The sequence below is a fragment of the Sinohyriopsis cumingii genome, chromosome 17, assembly GCF_028554795.1.
Source record: "Sinohyriopsis cumingii isolate HCF-2022 chromosome 17, ASM2855479v2, whole genome shotgun sequence".
Lineage (NCBI taxonomy): Eukaryota > Metazoa > Mollusca > Bivalvia > Unionida > Unionidae > Sinohyriopsis > Sinohyriopsis cumingii.
Window position 1 is genome coordinate 75,206,806 of NC_142977.1, and position 27,366 is coordinate 75,234,171.

At 37.9% G+C, this 27,366-nt stretch overlaps 1 protein-coding gene across 3 annotated transcripts in view; it reads right to left on the reverse strand.

Moving 5' to 3' along the window:
- Nucleotides 1-27,366, reverse strand: part of LOC149779252 (uncharacterized) — a 132,623-nt gene that overhangs the window by 85,323 nt on the left and 19,934 nt on the right. For all 3 annotated transcript variants that reach the window (XR_016415594.1, XM_089939838.1, XM_089939837.1), the window contains exons 6-11: nucleotides 24,422-24,518; nucleotides 22,029-22,150; nucleotides 18,105-18,208; nucleotides 15,518-15,711; nucleotides 14,057-14,232; nucleotides 11,165-11,307 (exon numbers count right to left, since the gene is read on the reverse strand). Coding sequence is in view for 2 of the 3 variants with exons in the window: in XM_089939838.1 (XP_089795964.1) it covers nucleotides 11,165-11,307; nucleotides 14,057-14,232; nucleotides 15,518-15,711; nucleotides 18,105-18,208; nucleotides 22,029-22,150; nucleotides 24,422-24,518 (836 nt within the window). In the remaining variant the exon portion in view is untranslated. The remainder of the gene's footprint in view (nucleotides 1-11,164; nucleotides 11,308-14,056; nucleotides 14,233-15,517; nucleotides 15,712-18,104; nucleotides 18,209-22,028; nucleotides 22,151-24,421; nucleotides 24,519-27,366) is intronic.

Genomic DNA, 27,366 nt, shown 5'->3' on the forward strand with positions numbered 1-27,366 from the left:
ACCTGACATTCCTCGACCGTATATGTAAAGTTTAATTGCCATAATTAAATTAAAAGGAATAAAACAAAATATACCATGCAGTATATGTGGCCCTGAAGAACTAATTCTGAATAAATATTTTGTTCAGCAAACAGTGTTACAGTGTTACATGCATTAAGACTTAAACCTGAAGTCCATGGCATCGTAAGTAACAACAAAATAGGCATCGTTTATTTTGGCAATCAATTGCTGGTGCTTACACACACACACACACACACACACACTGTCGAACAGGGTTTCTTTGAAGTATGTCCGAAGGGCAGTCCTTTTCACAAGATCAATGCAAGGATGGAGTATATTCATCAGTCACATCGGCTTTATTGTGATGTGATGTGATGTGATTTTGATTTTTAACGTAGCTTTAACAATTTTTCAGTCATATCGCTACGATGTCTGCAATGTGGCAGTTTATAGTGATGTCTTGCACTGGGGCATCATGCCGCAGACATGTAGCATGATGTCCCAACCAGTCACATTATCCTGACACCAGGCCGACCAGTCCTAACACTAACCTCTTAATGCTGAACGCCAAGCGAGGCAGCTGTTAGTACCATTTTTAAAGTCTTTCGCATGACTCGGCCGGGGATCGAACCCACGACCGCCCGCATCCGAGGCGGACGCTCTAACCACTAGGCCATCGGAAAGGTCACATCGGCTTTATTGTTTGCGTACTTAAATCAAAACTTTAGCTATTTTGCAATTTAGCCAGAGCTGACCAGAATATGCAAAATGGGTTTGTCCTGGGGGAATAATAAGGCGTATCACATGGAGAAAAGGTACGTCCCATGGGCGCTTGCACATTGGGGCAAGGGGTTGGGTCAGTAGTTTCCCCCCCACCAGTTTCTATTGTCAGCCATTTAATGTGAAACTTTGACCTCTTTTCTTTTAATCGCTGTTATTTAAACTGCACAAGGAATAATTTTATATCAGTTCCAATCATTACAGATTACCGTTTATACATACTACATGTATACAATGATTTTTTTTTTTTAAATTTGTAATTTTTATAAGATTACTGAAAATTGTGTTTTCTCGAAACACGACAGGTTTAGAATATTATTTCTGGCAAAGCCTCCCTTTGATTAAAATCAAATCTAAATTTCACCTTGGACAGTAGTGATTTGATTTAGATTGTGCCGTGTTAAGGCATGCATGTCAACATCTTGAAAATACATTTACTAATTTCACCAGCGCGATCAAAGTTTCCTCAGGCAAACAATTTTTGTTTCGACAAGCCTGACGGGCAACTCATTTTGAATACAGGATGGGCCGGAACTAAAACCAGAGGGACCCAGGGTGTCGGGCTATCCGATTTATTTTTAGCACTGCTGGTGTAGATAAAAGATCCGTGAATTGATTGTTGCATTTTGTGGTCACTTACTCGGCCTTCTGCTTATTTTCGTAACTCGCACGTTCAACACTTTTCCCAGGATTTAAAATATTCAACGTTATGTCTGGAACAGAGCCAACTTTTAGTCTAAGCCTAGCATTTGCGTATCCTTGAGCTGCCATTTTTTCAGAATCCCTCTCGTAACAGTTCTTTGAGAAATGTAACGAGCACATAGGGCTGTATGGTGTTGCTTTGAAATCGACTCGTCTGTAATAATGTATCCATTCTTTCAGTATGCCTTTATCTTTCGGAAAAGAAAAAAAAAAATGTTGTCCACTGGCTTTTCTTAATGTTTTATTACACCCGTAAGCAACGCAAAACAGTATTGTCTTTTACTCTGGCAACTCCCACTTGGGCTGCTGGAGTCGCTACTATGACGTCACATCCCGAAAGTAACCGAATAGGCGCGGAAATTTTGCATACGAGGTCACGGAAATTCAGCTCCTAGAAGATAGGCCAATATTTTAATATTGGCATTTCGGTCGCAAATGATACTTCAGAATAAGGTTTACTGCTATAGTACCTTTATTATTATCCAATATTTCCATTGGTTTCTGGTCTCCTTTAAGCTGATCAAAAACTGGGTTTTGCTGGAACATCTGCAAAGGGTACATGTAAAGGCAGAATCAAATCTATTGCCATATTGAGCCAACCAAGAAGCCACAAAAAATATCTTGCTGAAATCCACTCCCAGTCGGAATCTAACTCCATGAGTTTGATATACATCACACCTGTACATGAGGGAGATCAGCTAGATTAAAACTGACTGGAAATTCTATGCTCAAGAGACTGATAAAATAGTGAGATGGGTTGAGATCTGTAATTTCCCTCTTCACTAAAAGGCCTAAATGACATAAAAAGGGACAGAAGATCATTCCTGCCATTCACTAAATTGAACTTAAAATGTATTTTGTTGGATTGCATCCAGATACACTGCTCCAACTGCTGATGAGGCCAGCTGGATTAGTGGAACAAAACAGATGATGATTTTTGTAAATGTCCAAGGGGTGATTTTGAGATCGAATGGGAGTGTATTAAACTGGTATATTTTTCTTGGTAGGCTAACTGAGGAAATTGTGTGAAACCTGTTGAATAGTGTCATGAAAATATGCAATGATCAGGTCCAGACTGACCAAAAATTTGTCCTTTTGTACAGAAAGCCGGATTCATCATGATGTTTCCGTTCTGAACTTCAGTACAGCAATGTATTTGTTGAGCCAGATGACCTGCATATTCCACTGGTTTTGGACACTGAATGGTGATGGACTTTTGGAAGTCGGCACACAATATATTCCTTGACAGCCACTTTAAAACTTTTTCATTTTGGAAGTTGAGTATCCTAAGTCATCAAGGTTATCACCACACTCACTGTAGGGGCTGTCCTCATCAGATCCTATATCTACATAGGATATTCCCAGTGGCATGGACAAGGCATTGCCATTTTCTCCAAGTGTCTCACAGTATTTCTCCATCAGGTAAGCTATAAAAAAAACTGACTTAATGGCTGAATTGGAGGCCAGGCAATTGTCATGTCTTGTCTTGCTGGTATGGACAGCTAGAGACTGTGTTGGATGGTCAGTACAGCTGCCACATGGTGTGTATGGCTGTCAGCTATTGTTTGACTTTGGAACCATCCATGCAGAACATGTACTGAAACAGATGAATCATCCCAAAGTGATCTCCAAAGGGTTATTTATGCATATCATGGAACTGTCAACTGGCACGCAGCTTGGCTTGCTGAAGCAATGTACCTTTTGGTTACACCAGTCAAAAGTATAGAGAGATGGCAATGTAGATCACACATCAGTTTCACATCAATAAATACATTTTGAAAGTGACATCTGTATCATGCATATCCTCAGTGACTTTTGTCCATACCATTATTGTTTTAATCGGAAATGACAAGAACTGTGAAAGTATCAAAAATAACAACCTGAAAGGATTCACATATTGCAAAAACAAAACTGGAACACTCTGTGCAAGAGAGACAAATATCAAATATGCCCATATAAACTTTGGCAATAAATGTCAGTACTTTTAATATGCAAAATGAATCAATGCAGCATTAATACTGTACTGACTCTCTGGAAGGATGGGTTGAAAACATTTAGATCAAGGATCTGGGAAGCCTTGCAGTTCTATGTTGATAGTATCTAGTAAAAGCTTAGAACTGGTAAAACATCTGGCTGATGGGTAACCACCTTGTGGTGGTGGGGGAGGGTAATGTACATGAGTTTCTTCCCTTTACAAAGCACAGAACTGGAAAAGACGAAGAATTTCATCTTTCAGGAGAAATAGATTTGGGAGGTTATTTTTGTAATGTTAATGTTAACAGGCAATGAATTTAATGGTGAAACACAAGTACAAAACTGCATTGAAATATGTTCACTAGAATTTGACTACTGATCAAGAAACCAAAATACACTGGCATGATTATAAAAGTCTTGGAGCAGTTGGTAATTATTAAGGATGATCAGGAACTGCTGAAAAATCTCACTACATCTTTTTATCTCTGACGATTTAACATACAAAACATACCATGTCCAAATGCATGCTCAAAAGTTATTGCCCCTTGAGTATACAATTTCTGAACTGGATCAAGTGACACATTCCCAGTGTTAGTAAATGCAGTTCCTCTGTCATACACATTTAGTTAACAACTGTTGTTGCTGCCCTAGAATGTAGTCACCATATTAGGGTATAAAGTAATTGCAGTGTGCATTAAAGGCAGTTTATTCCTTCTATGAATTACACCTGACTATGATACATCAACATTTTCTGGTACATTGACAATTTATGCTTTCTACTGCTTTATGATTAATAAGCTAACACTATGAAATAATACTAAGTTTGATGCTCAATCTGACATAATGTACAGAATGTAGAAATGAAGCATTGTCAAAATGTAGAAATGAAGCAATGTGCAAATGTAGAAATGAAGCATTGTCAAAATGTAGAAATGAAACAATGTCAAAATGTAGAAATGAAGCAATGTGCAAATGCAGAAATGAAGCATTGTCGAAATGTAGAAATGAAGCAATGTCAAAATGGCTCATCTGCATCAAGAAAGGGCTTTCACTTCCTTAAATAATGAGAGATATCTCTCACTTTAAGAACTTTAATTTAATACAGATAGGCAACACATATTTAGTTAGAATCCAACAAGAGGTAGATGAGTTATGTGTGCTAATAGATATAAAAAAATAATTTTAAAAAAAGCAAATTTTTAGTAAATTGTGTTTCTCTGAGAATACTTACCCGATCACATTAACGTTAGGGATATAAGCCTGCTACCTCTCGAATCCAGCCCTAATAAAAGACAAAAATTCATCTTTTCGGTCTATCTCATATAGACCAAAGGGTAATAACTCTTGCCCCTTACCTCCCCTTGCCACCGCCAGGTGTCACTAGTTTTTTAAGCTGAGCGATATATATTATACGAGGATGCTCGCATAGCGGGGTGGTTGGGAGGGTTTTTAAGTAATGTGATTGGGTAAGTATTCTCAGAGAAACACAATTTACTAAAAATTTGCTTTCTTCTTCAAATACATTCCCCGATCACATTAATGTTAGGAGAATAAGTAATAGGAAGAGGGAATGCTGAGCATCCTACCTCCACCCCAGGTACCTTCTAGGGAATGATGGCTGGATTCCCCATTTTAATGATAACCCGTTCTCCTAATTTCATCAGCAACACAGCCTAGGGTCACGTGATATGTGACCCCTATATACGGTTAAGAAGATAGTTACTGAAATCTTCTTACCTATGAAATTTCACTGGCGAATCCAGCAAAGCTGATAGGCTGTGCTGATTGTTTTAAATGGGTCTGGTGGTCACCTGGGCTGCTGACACCGGACCTACCAGATTCAAGGTTTGCCTCTGAGAAGCCAAATCTCTGAGATAAAAACTGGAGAAGGTTGACTCTGCATGCCAGCCAACAGCTTCTATTATATCTCGGATCGAAAAATTGTGTTCAAATGCCAGGCTCGCTGAGATTGCTCTAATCTCATGAGCCGTAATCTTCATGAGGCGACTCTGATCTTGTGAGACCTCAGAGTACGCTGAACATATAACCCACTTCAGCCATGAAGCAAGGGCTTGAGGGCTGATATCCCATTTACCAGCTTTGACCAGAAGAAAGAGGCCCTTACGTGTGTCCCGACATGCCTCTGTGCGTTTTAAATAGTGCTTGAGTGCACGAACAGGATCTTGCATGGCTGCTGCTCTTGACTTATCTATGGAAGAGAGCGAGCGAATGACTATTCTTTGATTGCCAATGGATGGTAACCTATTTTTGGACCACCGAACCATCTGATCTGAACTGAAAAAAGTTCGGGTCACTGGAAAGGGCATGTAACTCACTCACCCTGCATGCTGAAGCTAAGGCTATCAAAAAACATGTTTTGTATGATAGTAGCTTTAACGAAGTGTGGGCTAAAGGTTCAAATTTGTCTGAATTGAGCCACGTTAAAACCCAGGACAGATTCCATTTTCGAAACAGGGTGAGGGATTTTGGTCGATTGAAATCAAAATTGGCTAAAAGATCTGATAGATCTTTGTTATGCCCAATATCACATCTACCTTGATGGCGGAATGTGTCTGATATCATGGAGCGGTAGCCTTTGATAGTAATTGGGGCCAACTATTTCTCCTCGAAAAGCCAGAGAAAAAAGTCGGCCAGTTGAGGGATTGAGACACTCAAAGGGATGATGTTATTGAAATGGCACCAGTCCCTGAAAACACGCCACTTTCCCTCGTAAGCCTTCAGAGTGGAGGGCCTTCTTGCTCTTGAGATTCTCTCCACAATCGAAGGTTTAAATTGTTTGTCTCACAAGGCTGCCTGGACAAGAACCAAGCTAGTGGAAGAAGAAGATGGTCCGGGCAGGGGTGGAACACCTGTGACCGCGGTTGTTTGAGAAGATTTGGGCTGGTTGGAATCTTCCTGGGTAGATCTATTGCAAAATCGAGTAGATCGGTGACCCAGGACTTGTTCCATCTGTGAGGGGCAATCAGAATCATCCGACAGTTCTGACCCCTTAACCTCTGGATTATTTTCGGTACCAAAACCGTGGGAGGGTAGGCGAATGCCCACAACCCCTCCCAGCTGATTGACAGAGCGTCCATGGCCCAAGCCTCTGGGTCTGGAACCGGAGAGACGAAGGTGGGCAACTTGCGATTCCACCTTGTTGCAAAAAGATCGATCATCGGATGCCCCCAAAGTGTGCAAATCCGAAGAAAGAATGATTGATGGAGTGACCATTCCGTGTGAATGACTTGACCTTTCCTTGATAGAGTGTCGGCCAAGACATTGAGACTGCCGGGAATGTGTCTGATTTGTACGTTGATGTGGAGGTTGTTGCACCAACGTAGAAACTGCCAGATCAGAATGCACAGGTCTGGTAATTTGGTGCCCCCTTGTTTGAGGAGGTAAGTCACCACCACAGAGTTGTCTGACATAATGAGTACAGTTTTTCCTGAGAGCTGATCCTTCCAGAAATGAAAGGCATTGATGACAGCCCTCATTTCTAAAAGGTTGATGTGGAGAGGCCTCTCCCCTGGCTCCCACGTGCCGCTGACTGTAGCGAATTCCGGCAACAGGTGGGCACCCCAACCGTAGGTACTGGCATCGGTACATACCGTTATCTCCGCTTGGGGCATCTCCAGAGGAATCCCCATGGACAGTCAACCGGGGTTGTGCCACTGATGCAGGAATGATTGTATCTCGGGCGTGATCATTACTGTTTGATTGAGGGGACTTGGAAAGGGGCGACATTGTGCCAGTAACGCCATTTGTAAGGGACGCATAAAAGGACAGCCAAGGGGGATCAAGTCCGCCGCCGCATTGAATAATCGGAGGAGTTGCAAGAATTCTCTCGCTGAAATCCACGTCCTGTTGGAAACAGACTCGACGCGTTCGACGATCCGGATTACACGAGCTTGAGGAAGCCGTACCAGATTCAGATCGGTGAGAAACTCCATACCCAGATGGACAAAACGCTGGGATGGACGGGGATCAGACTTTTTCCAGTTCACAAGAAAGCCTTGATGATCTAAAAGCGCTAAAAGATCGTTTCTGCCTTTGAGCAGAACAGATGTGATGTGATTTTTATTTTTAACGTAGCTTTAACAATTTTTCAGTCATATCGCTACGATGTCTGCAATGTGGCAGTTCATAGTGATGTCTAGCACTGGGGCACCATGCCGCAGACACGTAGCATGATGTCCCACCCAGTCACATTATACTGACACCAGGTCGACCAGTCCTAACACTAACCTCTTAATGCTGAACGCCAAGCGAGGCAGCTGTTAGTACCATTTTTTAAGTCTCTGGTATGACTCGGCCGGGGATCGAACCCACGACCTCCTGCATCCGAGGCGGATGCTCTAACCACTAGGCCACCGGAGTGGTGAGAGAGCAGAACAGAACTTACCATATGTTTCTGGAGGATGTCGTCCAAGTACACTGCCATCCCTGTAGATGAAGTTGAGTGGAACAGGGTGACGACGTAATCCATAACCTTGGTAAAAGCCCAAGGGCTGATATTGAGGCCAAAGGGTAGGACCTGGAACTGATAAACCGCATCGCGGTAAGCGAATCGGAGAAATTTCATGACGCGGGGTGGATAGGAACGTGAAAATATGCCTCGGTCATATCTAGACTGACAGCATGCTCGTCCTGCCGGATGGAAAGACGGATTGATCTCGCCGTTTCCAATTTGAATTTCGGTGGTAAAATGTATTGGTTGAGGCAACTCAGGTCGATGATCGGCCTCAACTTGCTGTTTGCCTTCTGGATAAGAAACAGCCTGGAATAAAACCCCGGCGATTGCAGGTTTTTTCACAATCTCCACCGCAAGTTTTTCTATGAGCGACCGTATCTCCTGTTGTAGAAAGGTATCCTTCTCCCGATCGGACGGTACGTCCATGAAGAGGGGAGAGGAGGACAGGAGAGGGGGTTGGATAAATGAAATCCGAAGTCCCTCTGAAATGACCTGGATCACCCAATCGTTCTGAGGAAAAAAGGTGGTCCAGTGGTCCTGAAATTGCAGGAGGTGGCCGCCCACAGGTAGGCTGTCTGCGGGTGGTGGAGAGAGTATGTCAATTTTTAGAGTTAGAAGGCTTGAAGACGGAGAAACTTTGTTTCTTACCGCCTCTGTATGGTTGCCTCCTAGCTTGATTAGACTTGTCTCCTGGCATTGGGTTGGGATCTATACTGCTCATTTGATTGTAAGGATCCCTTGTCCCTGGTCCGTCAATCATCCCTCCGCTGTGGCAGGGGCTGATTTTTTCTAAACGCCTTCGAGGGTTGGGCGGCGAGTTGGAGGGGCAGTTCCTGAGCTGCCTGCTTCTGAACTTCTTCAATTTTTCCTCCAAAGAGTAAAGGCGACCCAAACGGAGTCATCTGTAAAGCCAGAGTATGATGGGGCTTGAGCGACGTGGACCGCAGACATGTGTTACGTCGTATCAAGTCTAAGTTGGCAGAAGCAGTCAACACATTAGCCATGGAATGGTAAGCTGCCCTGTTAATAACTCTAGCAATCCGGGCCGTTGCTTCCCAAATGTGGTCATTGTTGGATTTTTCTGCGAGTCGGAAAATGGCTAATGAAGCCAAGTCTAACATTGAAGACGTAGTGACTACGTTCCGGACTAGCTTTGACGTGGCATGGAACACATTTTTGTCCACTTTGTAAAACAGTGGAGCGGACAAGTGAACTGCTGCCATATTTTTGTCCAGGGCCGGAAGATCCGTACTGAAGGCGTCTGAATGAGTTTTGTACCAGCGAGACGAGAACGTCGCTGGTACTTGGCTTTCTGAAAAGAACGCCTTAGCATTCCCCGGATCACCTATTTGTCCTGATAGATGATCACTGATCTCCTTAATTTTTGCTGACTGGGGAAGGAGCTGGAAGGATGGCATCTCTTCCTCCCCGTCAAGATCTACAGACGCCTTAACTTTGTAGTCTTTAGTGGCGGTAGGAGGTGGAGGGCATTCTGAAGTTGCCAACACCCTATAAATTTCTTCCACTGCCGCCTTGAAGCCAAACTCAGTCCGTTCCATGGTTGGGTCTGTGTATGGCTGATTTGCAGGAGTTTCGTCACCCTCACTATGTGCCGAGTCGTGTTCTGTAATAGCTTGCATTTCTGGATAGAGCATACCAGGTGGCATAGATGACGCGATTCCATCATCATTAACACTGTCACTAACTCTCCCTTGTGGATAAGCCGTGAACATATGGACGGCCGGTCCTGCCGGCTGGTTTGTCTGGCTTGTGGTCGGTCTGAATGTTGGTGACGGTCCTGTTATCACCGGTACCGGCTGCTCCAATGGCCTGGCTGGACGGACAGATTTCTCACTAAAATCTCCGCCATAGTAATGGTATGTTGCCGGCAGTACAGCTTGACGGACGGATTTATCACTAAAATCCCCGTAAGTCATGTTTGGTCGGACCGTTTTAGCAATAGGGTCCCCATGCTGGGACAGTTGGACGGCCGGTGACGTAGAGGTTGTATAAAGATATGGATCCAATGGATCCGGTAAAAACCCCATGCGTCCTGACTTACAGGCCCGAAGGCCAATGCTCGGACATGCGGGGGGACTTACGCCCACTGGGCAGACTAAAATTGGGGGAACATTCCCCCAAAGAGTCAGAAAAAGCTGTGGAAGCGAGCGAGGGAAATAAGGGTAATATCTGGCCTGATGTCAATAGCTGCGTCATCGTTTCCTGGACCAAACGACGCATCTGTTCAAAGTTGGACTGCTGTACCCTGTCAACATTATTTTCCTCCATTGCCGCTGATGTTACTGTGGCTGACGGTTGCAAACGATGAACTTTAGGTGGAGGGGGGACCCCAATGTCCCCCACAAGGCTCGCAATGGAGGCTGTCTTCGGATGTATACTGAGGACATCAATGCTATCTTTCTTCGACTTATTCCGTCTATCCCTCCCTTTTGCTGCCTTCTGGTCTACATCAGCCCACGTTTACTCTGTCCAAGTATTACACATGCTGCATGGTATAGATGATGTACACGTGGTACATACAATACAAGTCATGGTTGTCTTCTTTTGCTTTGAACTTTTTGCATTTCATGCATTTGGTTGGCATTTCTACTGAAACAACACAAGAAAAGAAAACAAAGCACAAATCAGCAACTCAGCATGTTATTAATTCGCTAATACCACAACTGTTACTAACGGAGTAAGCGAAATTAGTCAGTGTCGCGTTAACATGGTCTTCAGTAAACGAAATCCGTAAGGGTGACAAAGTCACTCACTTTTGAAAAAAATTGTTAAAATAATGTATACAACCTGTAGAAGAATGATTGTCCAACTCAATAAATCCAAATTTAACTTCGGATGGTCCAATTTAACACTAAGATGGCTTGGATTGTTTGGAGGTATAATGTACGTGTTATCCGTACAAGCGAAGCTTAAAAACTAGTGACACCTAGCGGTGGCAAGGGGCGGTAAGGGGCAAGAGTTATTGCCCTTTGGTCTATATGAGATAGACCGAAAAGACGAATTTTCATCTTTTAGTAGGGCTGGATTCGAGAGGTAGCAGGCTTATATCCCTAACGTTAATGTGATCAGGGAACGTATTTGAAGGAGAAATGGATGAATGAATGGCTAGATATTAAGATTTTCCAACAAAAGCCAAAGAAGACATGCAATAAATTGAAATGGTCATTAAAATGGTCATGGAACTAATATATGGCGCTCATTGAGCTTAGGCACCTTTCTGGTTTTTCTCCAGCATGGCAGCAAGATCTTGTTGTAGTCTTTCTGTCTGAGAAGACTGACCCTTGTCATTGGATTCTCGTGCCTGGAGGCTGGACTGCAACCGCTGGATGTCAGCATCCTTCAAGGCTAGCTGCAGTCTACATAAAAATATTCAAAGAGCAGGTAACTACAATTGTCTTTAATTGAGTCTAAAGTCAAATTTTGTTCCTGACAGACTGACCTTGACATTTTTTCAATTAAAAAAAACTTTACAAATGAGACTTAACTTTCTTTTCAATGGCAACATTAAATTTCTCAACCGAGTGATACAAATGTCGAATGTCCTAACAATCAGTAATGTGTTCATAGGAGAAACAGTGATGGCAACAATTTGCTTGGACAAAATTAATATTTAATTAGCATGTGTATTATTACAATGCCTGAATTGTACAGCATTATCTTGCTTGTTTTGCACATTTGCAATTTCAACTCCATTTCCATCTCAAGCATGAACATCTGGTATCTAGCAGTTTTATCCCATGCAAGGACGTGTGGTTACTAGCAGTTCCACCTTTTGCAAGAACATGTGGTAACTAACAGTTCCACCTGATGCAAGGACATGTGGTAACAAGCATTGCTCTCCCATGCAAAGACATGTAGTATCTAGCAAGAACATGTGGTAACTAGTGCTGGAAACTGGTTGCATTTAATGATTATTCATAAAAATTGATTAAATGACATGACTTAATTTTTTAGTTGGTTGGAGATTTTTTTCTAGTTTTCATCTATAATATTATTTTCAAGGTCTTGGAAATTTGATTTGTTCACCACAGAATGTAAGTTTACTGACACATTTCATTTTGTAAGTACTTGGGCAAAGGTAATACCACACCAGACAACACTGCAGAAGAGATATTCCACCAGACAATATTGTAGGATACCTCCCACTGGAGGAATGCTCTGGTGGTCCAATGGTTAGAGCATCTGCCTTGGATGCAGGTTTGAACACTAGCTGACTCATTAGGCGTTCAGTATTAAGAGGTTAGTGTTAGGACTGGTCAGCATTGTGTCAGGATAATGTGACTGGGTTGGGCACCCTACTACATGTCTGCAACATGATGCCCAATTGCTAGACATCACTATAAACTGCCACACTGCAGACATCGTAGTGATATGACTGAAAAATTGTTGAAGCTATGTTAAAAATCCATATCACACACACACAGACACTTTTTACTGAAGAGGGCAATACTCCACCAGGCATCACTCAGAATACCTCCCAAGGGATAAGACAATACTGGATTTAGGACATCATATGATGCCATATAATGTTAACTTGTGGCAATAGTGATCACAAGAACGTGTAATTCCTGTACTCAAATATAGCATCCCTCCAGTCAAGGTTTAATGCATAAATTTTTAAACACATCTCTAAAGTAGGTCAATCAGAACTTGAGAATTTATATGTGATATACAAAAACAATGGAAGGTCATTTAACTGGAGGATTTCATTCATGCATTTTACTTTTCCTAGAAGTGAAAATCATCAAAATAAACAGATTAAATAATTTCTTCTGAAGACAAGTATAATCATTTATAATCAATTAGTGAAAATCAAAATCAAATGCTTCATTGTTTGCATTTTCCATCCAATTTTTGAATTATAAGTCTACTGTCATACTACAAGTAGTCACCAATGTAACTTTAGTGGTATCCTCTGGATTATTCTGCTTCTATAATTTCACAGAAAACATCACACCAACAATGAAGCTAGTAAGAGTAGTTAGATAATTTTTGTTTATATCAACACACATACTTATAATTAAAATTTTATGCTTCCTAAAATTATGTTATCAAAATATATGCAAGACAGTAATGATGACATCCACCCTCATAATGAGAGCAAAATTTTGTAAGAGGTGATATTATCAGCAACCATTTTATAAGTGTCCTATTTTACCATGCATGCAATACAAATTGTTTAATATATAAAGAACCATTCTAATTGATGTCTTGTCCACGATCTTATTTAACATCCATCACTGATGACAGCATTCCATGTTAGGCATGTTTATATTATACATCAACATAACAATTTAATCATGTGTAGTGTGACATGAAAGCAGTTTTTTGGTTGCATAGTCTAACACTGCACCAAAAAGGGACACATTTCCACAAAAGTAATTTGCTAAAGTCTTATGTAGCAAGTACACTCAAATTAAAGTGTCACTATACTAAGATATTGAAATTTACAGTAATTCATGAAAAACAAAGCTTGATATTAATTTAGTCAGGTTGGAATGACTGCAAATAAAATTCCCTGCATGCTTAGCATAACAGGAACAAGCCATATAGGTATCTTTCATTCAATTTAAAGGGAAATTAAAACTCTCTTACATCCATGTGATGCCCTACATGAAGTAATTTTGTAAACTTTAACATGGGGTTACCAATGTTTTTCACACAATCCAAATCAAGTAGTTTAGTGTGTTAATCCAAAATTCTGGCCTTGATTATAGTCATTGTTGGTACAACTCATTGTCTCAAAACTTGTGTCCCATTTTTTCAGTTAAAATACCAATAACATGGGTTGTTTAATTAGATCAAACCACTATCTCCGATTTCTCAGAAAATGTTAAGAACATATTGTAAGCAAAATGGGTGTATACATGGGCACTGTAAAATAACAAAACACATACTTTACAATTTTCAATTTCTATCTGTTTTCTAACTGCATACACAGAATAATAAGTACTGATCAGAAACTTCAACAATGATGCAAGATGAAATAATGCACCAATTCAAAACCCTCAGGTTTCGTTCTAAATGTTTTATTCAATCATGCCGTTCTGAAGCAATGCTTGTGCTGAAATTGCATTTGACTCCTCTCACACATGTCCATTTTACCTAAGATCTGTTAGGATTGCCTTGGCTCCAGACCCTGTTCCACCTGCTGGGTGATTATGTGAATGATTGGGTGATTTTGACAAGCTGGTGTCACCCTTATACATGGATACAGAAGCACCATCTTGACCTGGGCGCAGACTGAAATTGCCACTGTCATTACTAAAGCTTGCATGCCTCTGCAAAGGACAAAAAAAAATTGTTCAGATTTTACCATAAAATTTAATGGATTTGTTTCTACTGGACTTTTTCATCTAAAAAAGTATGCCCTACTGATATGTATTCTTTATAATCACACATCATGGCATATTGTATTCACAATTGAATTTTGTTGCCCATCATAGGAATATTAGCCCATCAAGTTCAACAAAACCTTTGAATATTTGCCTATTGGGGATTCAGTTACACTGTCCCTATCTGCTGTCATGGAAGAAATAGAATATGAATACTACCTGCCCTGCTGGGCCTTACTGGTTTGTAATTAGGTTGCTCTGTGATGTATTTACACTACTAGCCCTGATGGGCTATATCAGTCTGTAATGACAATGCACTGTAATGTACTTATATTACCTGCCCTCTGGGCTATCTTAGTCTGTAATGACAGTGGTCTATGATGTATTTACACTACTAGCCCTGTTGGGCTATATTAGTTTGTAATGATATTGTCATGTGATATATTTATACTCCTTGCCCTAGTGGGCTTAAGTAGTCTGTAATGACATTACTTTGTGATGTATTTATACAACTAGCCCTTTGGGGTTATAATAGTCTGTAATGACATTGCTCTGTGATGTATTTATGCAACTAGCCCTCTGGGGCTATAATAGTCTGTAATAACATTGCTCTGTGATGTATTAACACTACTTGCCCTGTTGGCCTATATTAGTCAGTGATGATAGTGCACTGTGATGATTTAGTAGCCCTGATGTGTTGTCATGGTCTGTAATTATATTTGTCTGTGATGTATTTACACTATAAGCCTTGATGGGCTTTACTGAACTGCAATTTTGCACTGATGGTCTGGACTAGACTTTTATTAAAATGACCCATACAAAATAATTATATTAGTTGCCTTCTTGAGCTGTATTTATATTTCTTGCACTGTTAAAACTCTGTGGACTATATGTAAGTTGCCATTGTAATATAATTACACTTCTAGCCCTGATGGGTCATACTGAAATATTCTTAAGCTGCATCTGTGATGTACTTGCACTCCTGGCTATACTGAACTTGTGACTAACAGTACACTTATAATGCTAGCTTTACTTGGCAACACTGAACCTGTAACTTGAAAGAGCATGCTTACAATACTAGCTTTACTTGGCTATACTGAACTTGTAACTTGAAAGAGTACACTTACACTGCTAGCTTTACTTGGCTATTCTGAACTTGTAACTTGAAACAGTACACTTACAATGCTTTACTAGGTTATACTGAACTTGAAAACTGAAAGAGTACACTTACACTGCTGCCCCTGCTGGCCTGACTCTGCTGGACCTGCCGGGCAAGCTGCTCAAGCTGTATTAACATGGTCCTACTCTCCTCAATTTCCTGCTGACATTGAGACAACTGGTTCTGCTGGTGATCAACTTCAGATCTCAAATGAGTATTTTCACGTCTCAAGTTCTCAAGCATTGCTGTTTCTGTCTCAAGCTGGCCTGAAACAAGATGGAAATTTGAATGACACTGGCTTTTTTCTGTACTTCATGGCTGTGAAACTAAGATCCGTTTATTGTTAACCTGAGATGCTTTAACCATAAGACAGCATAACTTGAAAATATATGGTCAGTCTTCAAACTAGGAATGACTTTTAAATTTGGAATCTGGAGACGAGTTCTCTTTCTGTCCACTCAGACAGCTTTGTAACTACAAACTGTTGTCATATGTTTGTGTCCACTCTTGAGTTTTGTAACTACAAACTGATCTCATGTGTTTGTGTCCAATCTTGAAAGTTTTGTAACTACAAACTGTTGTCATGGCTTTGTGTCCACTCTGACAGTTTTGTAACTACAAACTGTTGTCACGGGTTTGTGTCCACTGACAGGTTTGTAACTACAGACCAATAAGTTATCATAACAACAACCACTACCTGTATAATATTGCTCTACCACCTGAAGAAAGAACTTTGCCTCGGTTACTCCAGTCAACCCAGCTGTAAATGCAATAGGTAAGGGTTACTTTCATTGACTAGCATTCCATCCAGTGGAGTCAAGTATTTTTAGTCTCACCTTACCACGGAAACCATGTCCAAAGATTGTTTTACACCTAAGCAACCACATTCAAAGATGGTTTTACATCAAAGACAAACAATGTCTAAAGATGGTTTTACATCAAAGACAACCATGTTAAAAGATGTTTTACACCTAGAAACCATATCCAAAGATTGATTTATAACCTAGAAGCCATGTCCAAAGATTGTTTCATACTCTGAAAACAGGCAGGCAAATGCACCTTCATCCAGGGAATGGGCTGGATAAATGGCATTTAAAGCCACACCATATGATATTAAATAAGCAGATAAGACCAGGTACCGGGCTGAATGCAGGCTGTAGGTTGGACATGTCTGCCCTTGAAATTCTGCCCATTGATTACTTTATACCAAATAAGCCATCCACAATGATTGTTTTACACCCTAAAAACAATATACAATAATGCACTAGTGCCCTAAAAACAATACCCAATAATGCACTAGTGCCCTAAAAACAATACCCAATAATGCACTAGTGCCCTAAAAACAATACCCAATAATGCACTAGTGCCCTAAAAACAATACCCAATAATGCACTAGTGCCCTAAAAACAATACCCAATTATGCCTTAGTGCCCTAGAAACCATGTCCAGAGAGTTGTTTTACAGTAAAGACATAATTATTAAAACTGTTTTACACCCTAGAAGCCATCTCTAAAGATTGTTTCATACCCTAGAAGACGCATCCAAAGACTGTTTTATACTCTAGAAGCCATGTCCAAAGACTTTTTTTACCCTCAAAACCCTGCTTAATGATTGTTTTACACACTAAAAAACCATGTGAAAAGGATTACATAAACAATCTCAGAGGAGACACAACATAAAATTTTGACATCTGATTGACTAGTGATTTTAGGATAGCCAATCAGGCATTAGATTTGTTCAAACTAAATATGAACACAAAAACATATTTAATTACTGCTAGGCCAGGACTAACTGTATGAGTTACATCTGTGCTCTAGAAGAATTATGGATACAAACTCCAGCTCATTATTGCTATTCAAACTGCTCCTGTATAATCTAGAAGAATTATTTGCTATTAAAACTGCTCCTGTATACTCTAGAAGAATTATGCATACATTACTGCTATCCAAACTGCTCCTGTATACTCTAGAAGAATTATGCATACATTATTGCTATCCACACTGCTCCTGTATAATCTAGAAGAATTATGCATACATTATTGCTATCCACACTGCTCCTGTATAATCTAGAAGAATTATGCATACATTATTGCTATCCACACTGCTCCTGTATAATCTAAAAGAATTATGCATACATTATTGCTATTCAAACTGCTCCTGTATAATCTAGAAGAATTATGCATACATTATTGTTATCCAAACTGATCCTGTATACTCTAGATGAAATATCCATACATTATTGCACTCCAAACTGCTCCTGTATACTCTAGAAGAATTATGCATACATTATTGCTATCCACACTGCTCCTGTATAATCTAGAAGAATTATGCATACATTATTGCTATCCATACTGCTCCTGTATAATCTAGAAGAATTATGCATACATTATTGCTATTCAAACTGCTCCTGTATAATCTAGAAGAATTATGCATACATTATTGCTATTCAAACTGCTCCTGTATAATCTAGAAGAATTATGCATACATTATTGCTATCCATACTGCTCCTGTATAATCTAGAAATTTATGCATATATTATTGCTATTCAAACTGCTCCTGTATAATCTAGAAGAATTATGCATACATTACTGCTATCCAAACTGCTCCTGTATGATCTAGAGAATAATGGGTTTGAATGAAATTACAATTAAAATACATACCGATCCTACCCGTGAGTTTAGAGATTTGTGACCGCAGTTCCATATTTTGTTCATCCATATCTGTCCGATTCTCCTGCTCCATTTCTTCCAAAGCCTGAAGTCTCCTATGAACATACAGATTTGTAAAAGTAATATGTAATATTATAAGAATTTGAGTTTGATTAATTTCTGGTTAATCACTAGATGTATTATATGGTAAGATATTGTATGTCAGGATCTTTTCAGATTCCAACATTCTACCAGATGTCTTATTGTCAGTGCGTGATCACAAGCAGAATCTGCAATGCTACTAAAGTATGCAGCATGTATCACCAACTACTTACCGAAGGTCTTTTCCAGCAATCAATCATATTTGTCCGTCTGTGTCTTTAACCTACTCATAATTTGTTTCGAAATTTTAAAAAAATGGAATTATTCTTATGACTTTCATTAAAATTTATTCAGTATCTAAAGAATTTAAAAACCTATTTGTTACAAAACTTTTGCTGTGCATTTTTTTAAATAAAGTCTGAACTTCATCCATTTTGCTTATTAAACCAGATGGCCTTGGTGAATAATGTTTACAGTGGGGTGATAATTCTTTGTATTGTCTATTAAACCAGACTGCCTTGGCAAATATTGTTTGAAGAAAAAATTAGTGTAAAAGCAACAGTCAGTGAACAACATTTGTTTACAGCTGTGCATATTTGCAAATATTATGCATCACAAATAAGAAACATTTCACAAAAGCTCTTCCTGAAATGAAAGAGGGGCAGTGATGGTAAAAAGCATTTTTTAAATACACACAACACCTAATAAATTTTAAAATTAAAAATGACCTCTTAATTTAGGAAAATAATAGCAATCAACAGCCTGCCACAAAAAAAATTACACCCGCAGATTTCCTTATTCCTGGCATGACAATCATACATGCTAACCCTCTAGAGGTATAAGTGTAATTATTGCTATTGTAAGTGGCAAAAAAACTTGGGTGTATAAAAACTTGGGTGTATAAAGTGTAATCTATTTATTATCAGCCAGAATTACAGCATGTAATGGATACATTTATTTTTTATGCCAACCTCATTCTGCAGCTGGTCAAAGTTCTTGTCACAAATGGCAAAATCCATATGGATTAGTACCAGAATACAAACACAAAATAAGCTGAAAAAGTATTTATGTTCAGCACTCATTTTAACCAGTCTAAGTGTTTAACTTTCGCTGAATGATTGTGAACTGGAAATCTGCAAAGAGCATGATCATGTGTTCAAGTGCTGCATTACATTACTCTCATATTTTTCTTTTACAGTTTGTAAAACAGTGCTGATTGGTCCTTTGTCTGATCTGACATGTTTTTAAGTTTGAAAAGATCCACCTGCTCAACCATTTTCTGTCATCCACACCCACAACTCACGCCATAAAGCATTTCACTAAACATCTGGTGCCATTTTCTTTAAAAGTAAAGACTGATCTGTAAGTAACTAGCTCATCAATAAAATGAAATTCATATAAGAAGAAACCCATCTTTTTTCTTGGAAATGGGTCACAAACAGTTGCTATAAATAGCAAATAAAGAAAGTACTCTTATGCTTTTCTTACACTGCAGTCATAGGTCAATATAGTGAAATCTATTAAGATAAAAATCCCATTAGACCATGTAAAAGATCATGTCTCTTTTATGACCATAAGCCAATAGTGAAATCGACCATGACAAAATCCCATTAGACCATGTAAAAGATAGTGTCTCTTTTATGACCATTAGCCAATACAGTGAAATCGACCATGACAAAATCCCATTAGACCATGTAAAAGATCACATCTTTTGTCAACATAAGCCAATACAGTGAAATCGATCATGACAAAATCCCATTAGACCATGTAAAAGATCACATCTTTTATCACCATAAGCCAATACAGTGAAATCGATCATGACAAAATCCCATTAGACCATGTAAAAGATCACATCTTTTGTCAACATACGCCAATACAGTGAAATCGATCATGACAAAATCCCATTAGACCATGTAAAAGATCAAATCTTTTGTCAACATAAGCCAATACAGTGAAATCGATCAGGACAAAAATCCCATTAGACCATGTAAAAGATCAAATCTTTTGTCAACATAAGCCAATACAGTGAAATCGATCATGACAAAATCCCATTAGACCATGTAAAAGATCACATCTTTTGTCAACATAAGCCAATACAGTGAAATCGATCATGACAAAATCCCATTAGACCATGTAAAAGATCACATCTTTTGTCAACAAAAGCCAATACAGTGAAATCGATCATGACAAAATCCCATTAGACCATGTAAAAGATCACATCTTTTGTCAACATAAGCCAATACAGTGAAATCGATCATGACAAAATCCCATTAGACCACGTAAAAGATCAAATCTTTTGTCAACATAAGCCAATACAGTGAAATCGATCATGACAAAATCCCATTAGACCATGTAAAAGATCACATCTTTTGTCAACAAAAGCCAATACAGTGAAATCGATCATGACAAAATCCCATTAGACCATGTAAAAGATCACATCTCTTGTCAACATAAGCCAATACAGTGAAATCGATCATGAGAAAAATCCCATTAGACCATGTTAAAATATCATGTCTCTTTTATGAACATAAGCCAAAACAGTGAAATCAATCATGACAAAATCCCATTAGACCATGTAAAAGATAGTGTCTCTTTTATCACTATAAGCCAATACAGTGAAATCGATCATGACAAAAATCCCATTGTATATACATATAAAACTTAAGGATATTTAAACCTGTTGGTTCAAGTGTATTACTACACCTCTGAGCCAAGAAGTATAAAAACAAAATATTTTTCAACTTGGTGAAAAAAGGATACAAGAGTTGATACTGTTTTCAGAATAATAAAGTACTCAATGGCAAGAAAAAGGGTGTAATTGGTGTAGTTGTTAGCTTGAGAAATGGTGAAATCAACTTTGCTTTTGCAGAATATCTGGGCAAAATGACAAGCATTTAGGCTATTTCAACCGAATCACCTCAAAATAGGAGCCGTGTTATTTTATGAGTGTGTGTTTGATTGTAGGCATCATGTGAGGCAATCATTAAGGACAGAGCCAGCATGTTTAAGTCAACAATTTAAGCATTTGCATTAAAACATGACTCCAAAGCCAAAGCTTTAACCAAGAGCCCAAAGCAAAATCTTCTCTGGGAACTTTACCACAATGTAAAAGGGGAGAGCAAGCATACTGTATAGTTGTCTTTGCTTCACGAGTCACAACAAAAATCTATGAAGGGGTTAAGGAATCATACGCAAATTAAACTTTATCCAAAACGTTAACTTGTTGACAACAACACTATTACAGCTGCCACTGTTATCACACTGTTGAAAAAGTGACTGCTACACCTCATTTTCCACTAATGTGGGTTCAACAGCAAAATAATCTTGTTAGAATATGTTAAAAACTGTAATAATTTGAAAATCTGATCATTCATTTTGGCTCTGATATCTTATGAAGGTGAAATATGTGCACTGCAATTTATTTATTTTAAAGATCAATATAAATAAAAATTGACACAACTGTTGATACATTTTATGTAATCTCCACATATCATGTCTGACTTGTTTATAAAGAGATTCCTGTGATGTGTTTCATTCATGTGTAAGTATATGCACACATACGTGTGTTAAAGTAAGAGATGTATAGACGTAGATCCAAAAAGCAAGCTCCCCTCTCCTCTCCCCCCAGATAAATATGCTGTATTTATGCAAAGTTCAAACAAATATAAAACCTCATACTGCAGCATAATGCAGCCCTTGCAAATCATGTTAATTTGTAACTTGAAAATGGGTCACAATGTCCTTATTGACACACTTAATACGCATGATGCCTTTTGAGTTTTGCTAAACTTGCAAGACAATTCTGTCTCATCAAGCTTTTGGTAGGAATAGTACCGTACTTCCTCTTGCTGATTTTTGACCTTGTTCTGGAAATAGGCCAGTCTCTCCAAAAGGTCTTCTCTTTCTTTGTTAGCATGGGCCAGACTGTCTCTCAATTCATCCTCCACTTGCTCATACTGCAATGGAAAGGAAAGCAAGAAAGCTAAATCCTCACAAAATGGATTTACATGTTTATGTCAAGCCTAGAAGGGTAAAAGTGACCTAGTTTGTTTCTTTTTTAACTGCTTCACGATACCCAATTGTAGGTGCTGCAGGTCTAAGCTTTTAAAATACCAAGTTCATTTCTATTCAGGAGTCATCTGTTTTACACAGACACATGCTCAAGGTCCTTACTATAATGCCTGAAGAAAAATTAACCTATATTATGCACAGACCTATTTAAGGACATCACCTTGTTTTGTTTACAACTTTGACCCCTGCAGTCTTAGAGATGAATTCTAGGCCTAATGCACTCTCCAACTAATGGAGGCAGGAGCCATGCTGCCTCAGAGGTTAGCATGCAGGACCCTGACCAAAAGGGTGTGGGTTTGAATCCAACCGTTGGCTACTGGGGTTCATCTTTGGGCAAGGGACTGTATTGACTGCCTCAGAACTGAAAAATCCACTAGTTATACCATCCAATTACACACCAAACCAAAGCAATCAATTGCCCAGAAATGGCTGCATACCAATGGTAAAACGTTTGCTATACTGAAAACATCATATGAGCTCTTTATTACATATGCTGCATACAAATTGATGACTTCTATGTTTGAGGACCAAAACACTTTAGCAATGTGAAGACACATTGCATACTCAAAAAAATCCCAGGGATAGCAATCACATAACTTTCACCACAATAAAAAGTTTGCAAAAATTAATTAGCAAATTAATTTGCACAAAGTTCTATTCACATTAATAACAAGAAAGTTATAAAAAAATTCCAATTTCAATGAGCATCTTCAAAACGATATTGGGGTCCCTGCTTGGCCAAGTCGTCAAATGTGCTTGCCTTTGCAGATAACTGAAATCTCAACTCATTCTGTATGGGTTCCATTCTCTAGCTCGAACAACATGTGTATATGAGAAAGCTTACCAGTAGATTCATGTGTTTTAGTGGTTCTTCCCTAAGATTTTCCTGGGTCATCTTCCACCAGATATACAGAATGCAATGTATAGCTGCCTATCATATACTGAAATATGACTTTAATCCAACAAAATGTAATTAGACAAATAAACTAATGAGTGAAAGATTTTGTTCTGATTTTCAAATTCCTGGAGTGAACATAATATAAAAAGCTTTAAAAAGGTTTAATTTAGTATTTTCAAGTATGTGCTATTCCACTAAGAAAGAAAAAGTTTTTTAAAAAAAAGATTCCAACCTAAAATGCAAGCACCATTTTGAGCCAGAGAATGTTAAAAGTCAGAACATGAAAAATATGTACAATTACAGAGATTCTGGTTGACTAGTTCCAGTAATGACAAGTGATTACAGAAAGTTCAAGAAAAGTTTTAGATCATTGTGTAGGTTAAAGAAAGACTACTATGTTATAGGAAAAAGGGAGAAACTAATAAAGTACAGAACAAACCCACATTTATTTTAGAAACATTTGAAAACAACGACCTTTAAAAAGACACAAATCTCAAAAATGGTTTGGTAAGAGTATTTTAAAAAGCTCCTATAAAATGAAAACCCAGTGAATAGTAATATTGACAAAAATGATGACGATATTGTTGCACTGGAAAAATGACGATATCTTATATGACATACTAATGGACCAAGAGATCATAACCAGTTTAAATTCAATGAAAAACAAAACTCCTCGAACACAAAAGTTTCCAATCATGTTCCAATTTAACTAGTAAGAGTGTTTTACAATTCCTAATCTCCCTTCTGAATAGAATATTTGATTCTGTAACTTTCCCAATCAATTAGCTAAAAGCAATATTTGCCCAATATATAATAATGACCCTAATAATTATCAAGGTATATTCCTGATTAATACATTATGCAAAGTTTTACAAATGTTTTAAAAAGAATTTACTCTTGGGCAGAGAAAAATAATCTCACTGATGAGGCACAAACAGGTTTCACAAAGATATACTGATATTCAAATGGAGATAAAAGAGCCTCACTCCCAGCAAATGATCTGTTTCAAGTAGTGTGATAAATTACACAGTGTCACTACATCACTGCTAGCCATAAGCAAGACAGATTTTAGTCAACACATGGTTGTACATATTTTTTTTTAGATATTTTCATCTAATAATATTATATTCTGGTCAAATGTAAACAAAAATGAAATTCATGTAAAATATATTATTATGTAAATATTTCTTCTCCTCATCTAAACATTTAAAATTTATTGTAACAAGTGATTTTCCCATTATATTCTTTCAAACCATACCTTTCTCTGTCTATCATTTGTTTTCTTCTGAAAATCTTCTAATGTGTCCTGTACCTCAAGGAAATTCTGTAATGCTTCATCTCGCTGAGTCTCTGTTCTAATAAAAAAAAAATATAGCATATTTTCTTTTCCTATGTTCTACCAGATATACTTCATCATGCAGAACTCAAAACACGATATTTCAAAGTCAAAGGCTCTGTATAACTATGAACAATAGTTAGTACGATAACAATTAGAAGTATAGTTAATGCATTAGTAATTACCTAGATTAGCCACTAAAGCGCCCACTTTAAATGCATGCATCTAATAACAGAGATGTATATGATCATCTGGTTTATTGATTTTTATATAGTTAAAACACACGTAAGTTAACCAAATTGAGGTATAACATATGGATCACAGTGACCTAATTTTGTGAGGAAGGTGTAGTACTCATCAAGATGCATTGACACAATATGTTTCATGCTTCCAGATATACCACTGTCTATACAGAATGCAACAAAAAAAATGTGGTCCTTGCAGTTTCTGTTTCAGGATATGTGTTGCCTCTAATGATAATTTTTCAAAGCATGAGAAAACTTTAAAAAAAATATTCACCTACTTGTGCAGGAGAAGGGTATTTTGATGAGATGCTGCCGTAGCAGTGGATTATAGAGTTTTATCTTAAGTACAGTTTTATATTTTTCTTAAATAAAATTTCAGTTGAGTTCATTTTCTGACATGCAATTTTCTAATGATCTGAAAGGTGTCACACAACTTATTGCTTTTAAAAAAAAAACTATGTGTCCCAGAACATACAGTGCACAAAAAAATAACTTTAAAAATTAATTTGTCTCCACAAATATCGTACATATGGAATATGCTTACTTTAAAGGCATAACAACCCACTGGTCTTGAAATTTTTAGCTTATAGCAACCTTGAAATCCATAATATTTGTACTTTGCTTATAAAAGTGAATCAAATATACCGTAAAGATTATTTATTACAGTCCTGGATAAACATTTTCTCTGTTGGAACATTTGAATTTAATTTCCATGGCAAAATTCCTCATTACTGTATATTTCAAAAGCTTTGTTAAAATGTTCCTTTCTTACAAATCTGACTGGTTAGATGATTTCATTCAAGTGGTCTGCCACAGAAAATTAATAAAGTTTTTATCACCTATCATACCTAAACTAGGTCAAAAACGGCAGTTGTTTAAATAACATACTCAATAATTTATAATATATCACAGGTCTCAGATCACATGCAATGAAAAATGAAAAGATATCGGTTTTCTGACACTTTTTGACTACAATGTCTTCCATTGACTACAATGTCTTCCAACGTATTTTGTTACTGCAGGGTTTTGTGATCAAACTGATGTAATTACCAGATATAGTGATAACGAAGATGATGTTCTCCTTGGTGTGTGACTAGTTGGGTCTCATAACAAGGATGTTGATGTCTCTGATTATATTAATTTCATAGTGACTTCGTCAAATGTATGAGGCAAGCAACTGAAGATAATGTTTGTGAAATTAGTGAATACCAGCAAGCAGCCAATGTTTCTGCTAACGGAAGTGTCAAAGATGATGCCTGTCACTTAAAAACATCAGCTAAAAATCTCCAAAAATATAAATGATGACTATAGATAATTATGATTCACTGGCTGGTACAACTACATATATGTTGACATTTTCAACGGAAAGATGAATTTGGGTATAACATTTACTGGTTATAATGTGTTACATTAAGTACAGTTTAGATACATGTATTTCAAACATCATACTGAAGAAACAAATTCATACACTGAACAATCAGTAATATTTCAAAGTTTGATGGACCCCAAAAATGGCAAGATTGGCATTCTAGCCCTCCCCCTTTGTTTCTTTAATATTCACAACTGGTGAATGTGTTTACTAAACTGATACATTTTAAAAGCATAATATAATATATCAGGTCACAGACAAATGGATGTACTATGTGTGTGTGATTTGGACTTTTAATGTTGCTTTAAGAATTTTTCAGTCATATCGCTAAGATGTCTGCAGTGTGGCAGTTTATAGTGATGTCTAACACTGAGGCATCATGCAACAGACAAGTAGCATGATGTCCCAACCAGTCACATTATGCTGACACCAGGCCAACCAGTCCTAATACTAACATCTTAATGCTGAGCGCCAAGCGAGGCAGCTGTTAGTACCATGTCTGTAAGTGTTTGTAAGTGTTTGGTATGACTTAGCCAGGGATCAAACCCATGACCTCCCACATCCAAGGTGGATGCTCTAACCACTGTGCCACCAGAGCAGTCAGATGTGTTATGCAAATATTCCTTATCTATGATACTTTAAAGTATATGTACTTACTTATGTGAAGATTTATGGCCAGCAATATATATATATATATATATATATATATATATATATATATATATATATATATATATATATATATATATATGGATAATGCTTTTACAAATATCTTTTTATTTTTAATTTTCAAAATTATTATAAATACTTAAAACATTTTGGGAAGCATACTAGATTTTTATTATATCCTGTGAACATCAGAAAGAGAAAACAAATAAATTACACAGTCTGACAGTTACAATGTGATTTCAAGTCTATATGCAAAATGTCCAATTAGCAAACTTCATTACATGCAAGAAATTAAATCTGATACCTTGGTAAATTTACTAAAATAGTCTTCACCATAATTTATAATCATTTCACACAGTGAATTATTTAAAACAATTTACTGCAGAGTTTTCAGTTGTATAATGGTTTCCACAGCTGTGTATGTACTGTTGGCAATAACTGAAAATGTGGGCTGGAATTATTTATGAACATTGTCGTCAACGACAGTAAAGTTTTATCCAATACCATTCCATGCTCTTCCACTTAATTCATTATAATAATTTGCTTCAGTCCCCTAATTAACTATTTCTGCTAGGCACTCATCA